The sequence below is a fragment of the Herpailurus yagouaroundi genome, unplaced genomic scaffold (assembly GCF_014898765.1).
Source record: "Herpailurus yagouaroundi ecotype Mexico unplaced genomic scaffold, PumYag 146431, whole genome shotgun sequence".
NCBI classification, from domain to species: domain Eukaryota; kingdom Metazoa; phylum Chordata; class Mammalia; order Carnivora; family Felidae; genus Herpailurus; species Herpailurus yagouaroundi.
The window spans coordinates 1-1,833 of NW_024422497.1; the positions used below are offsets into that span (position 1 = coordinate 1).

General features: G+C 43.9%; 1 protein-coding gene across 1 annotated transcript; it reads right to left on the reverse strand.

The window, feature by feature from the left end:
- Positions 1-437: 437 nt before the first annotated feature.
- On the reverse strand, positions 438-1,101 carry LOC121026608 (carbonyl reductase [NADPH] 1-like; the record flags this gene model as incomplete). The annotated part of the gene is made up of 1 exon (XM_040469408.1): positions 438-1,101. A coding segment is annotated over one exon (482 nt), but the record flags the coding sequence as incomplete, so codon positions are not given.
- Positions 1,102-1,833: the final 732 nt, after the last annotated feature.

The window sequence follows — 1,833 nt, forward strand, 5'->3', positions numbered from 1 at the left end:
TCATATGCACTGATACCAATCCATATTCCCTTTTCCCCCTTGTCTCAGGTTGTCTTATGGATGCACCTCTAGTGCCCACTCCCATTTCACACCTTGCAGCGCCTTTTCCTCCAATGACTTTGATATTTAACGAGACCACTGTGGATGTCTATCCGTGGTGGGGTGCCAATGTCATAGTAGAGGCTGATAAAGAATGCTGGCTAGGGAAATCCCACCCCCTTATGGGTCTATATATCATCTATGGTGACTTTCAAGCTAAACAGCAGATTTGAGTAGGTCCAACGGAGGCCATTCAAGTGCAAAGGCAAAATATTCACCATCTGGCTCATTCACTAATGTTTATGAACCCCTGTGTTAAATTGTCCCTTCTCTTGACCTAACTTAGGTTTTGTTAATTTTTGGGCTGGTTGGCAAGGGGTAATCTGCACATGTGGACATCTACTTAGAATTGTTTATTCATCTATGATGTTCATTCATTATGGTCATTAATTCCACTTTTTGTTCTCATGGAAGAAATCACAGAAGACTTCACAGAATTAGTAACCAATTCAATGTGAGTACTTGATGTGGATAAGGACATTGTAGACAGTGTAATCTGTTTGGTCAAATCATGACTGTATCATAACAGGAGCCATGAAGGGAACTGAGAGGGGGGTCGCCATTGTTCAACTTTCTTCTCCATAACAAACTCCCCGTGAGGCTCCTTGGCATCCGGGGGCAAAAGGGCCAAGTAGACGGGAGTCTCTGCTCCTTCTTCTGGGCTTTTAATGGCTGTAGGTCCACCCATGGCTGTTCTCACCCACCCAGGGCAGCAGGCATTCAGGAGGATCCTGTCTCCCCTCCTCTGCTCACTCAGTTTCCTGGCATGGATTCTGGACAGGACGGTGACACCCATCTTTGACACTCCATATGTAAGTATTTGCATATCAGGCCAGCCCTCGTTTTGGTGCACTCTGTTCTTTACGTCTTCTACAAACTTGTTCATGAGCTCCACCAGCTCCTCCTCTGTGATGGTTTCACTTCTGAACTTCTGCTGCAGTTCTGGGCCGCAGTTCTTAAGAGCTACCAAGCTCATTATGCTAGACACATTGACCACTCTGCCTAAAATACAACACAAATAGTCACATAGAATTGCATGCACGAGAATGGTGAGTACCAAAATTCCTGCATTTGTCCATTTGGGAGACAATTACCAGTTTCCTAGGAGGGTTAATGTAGTCTTCTTATATAGGTGATGGACACGATACAGTCTTGAACCTTGTAACAGTCATAATATCTCAGATGATATCAGAGAAATGATCTAATGGGGAGTGCAGTGCTCAGGTGTCCCATTAAGAGGAGAGAGTGATTTATATAGGAACGTGCTCTCTGAAGGTAAGGAGGCACTCACTGCAATCGTGAGTAGAGAACCACTTTTCTTCACAGGTCACCTTTGAGATCATCTTAACATCTTACGGTCCCATGGCCAGTGCTCTATGAACAAGTGTCTATCAACCAACAAACAACTGATCAGTTTAATGATGACCTTTTGAAGGAGAAAAACTGCATGGTGTGGGCTGTTGCTCTGCTGTAACCAGGCAAAAACAAATCACCTCATGGGCTAATGTGCGTGGCTGTTTCCTCTATGTTGGGATTTCATCAACTCGGGAGCAGTGAGAAAACACCAGGCAATATGGTCACGGGAAGGGGCGATGGAAAAGTCACATGTTAAAGAGATGCTATAAAAAGAAATGCTACTACATGGATGAATCTTGATAACATTACCCAAAAGAAAGTGATCAGTCACAAAAGACTACTCATTATATGATTCTCTATATATGGGATGTCCAGAAA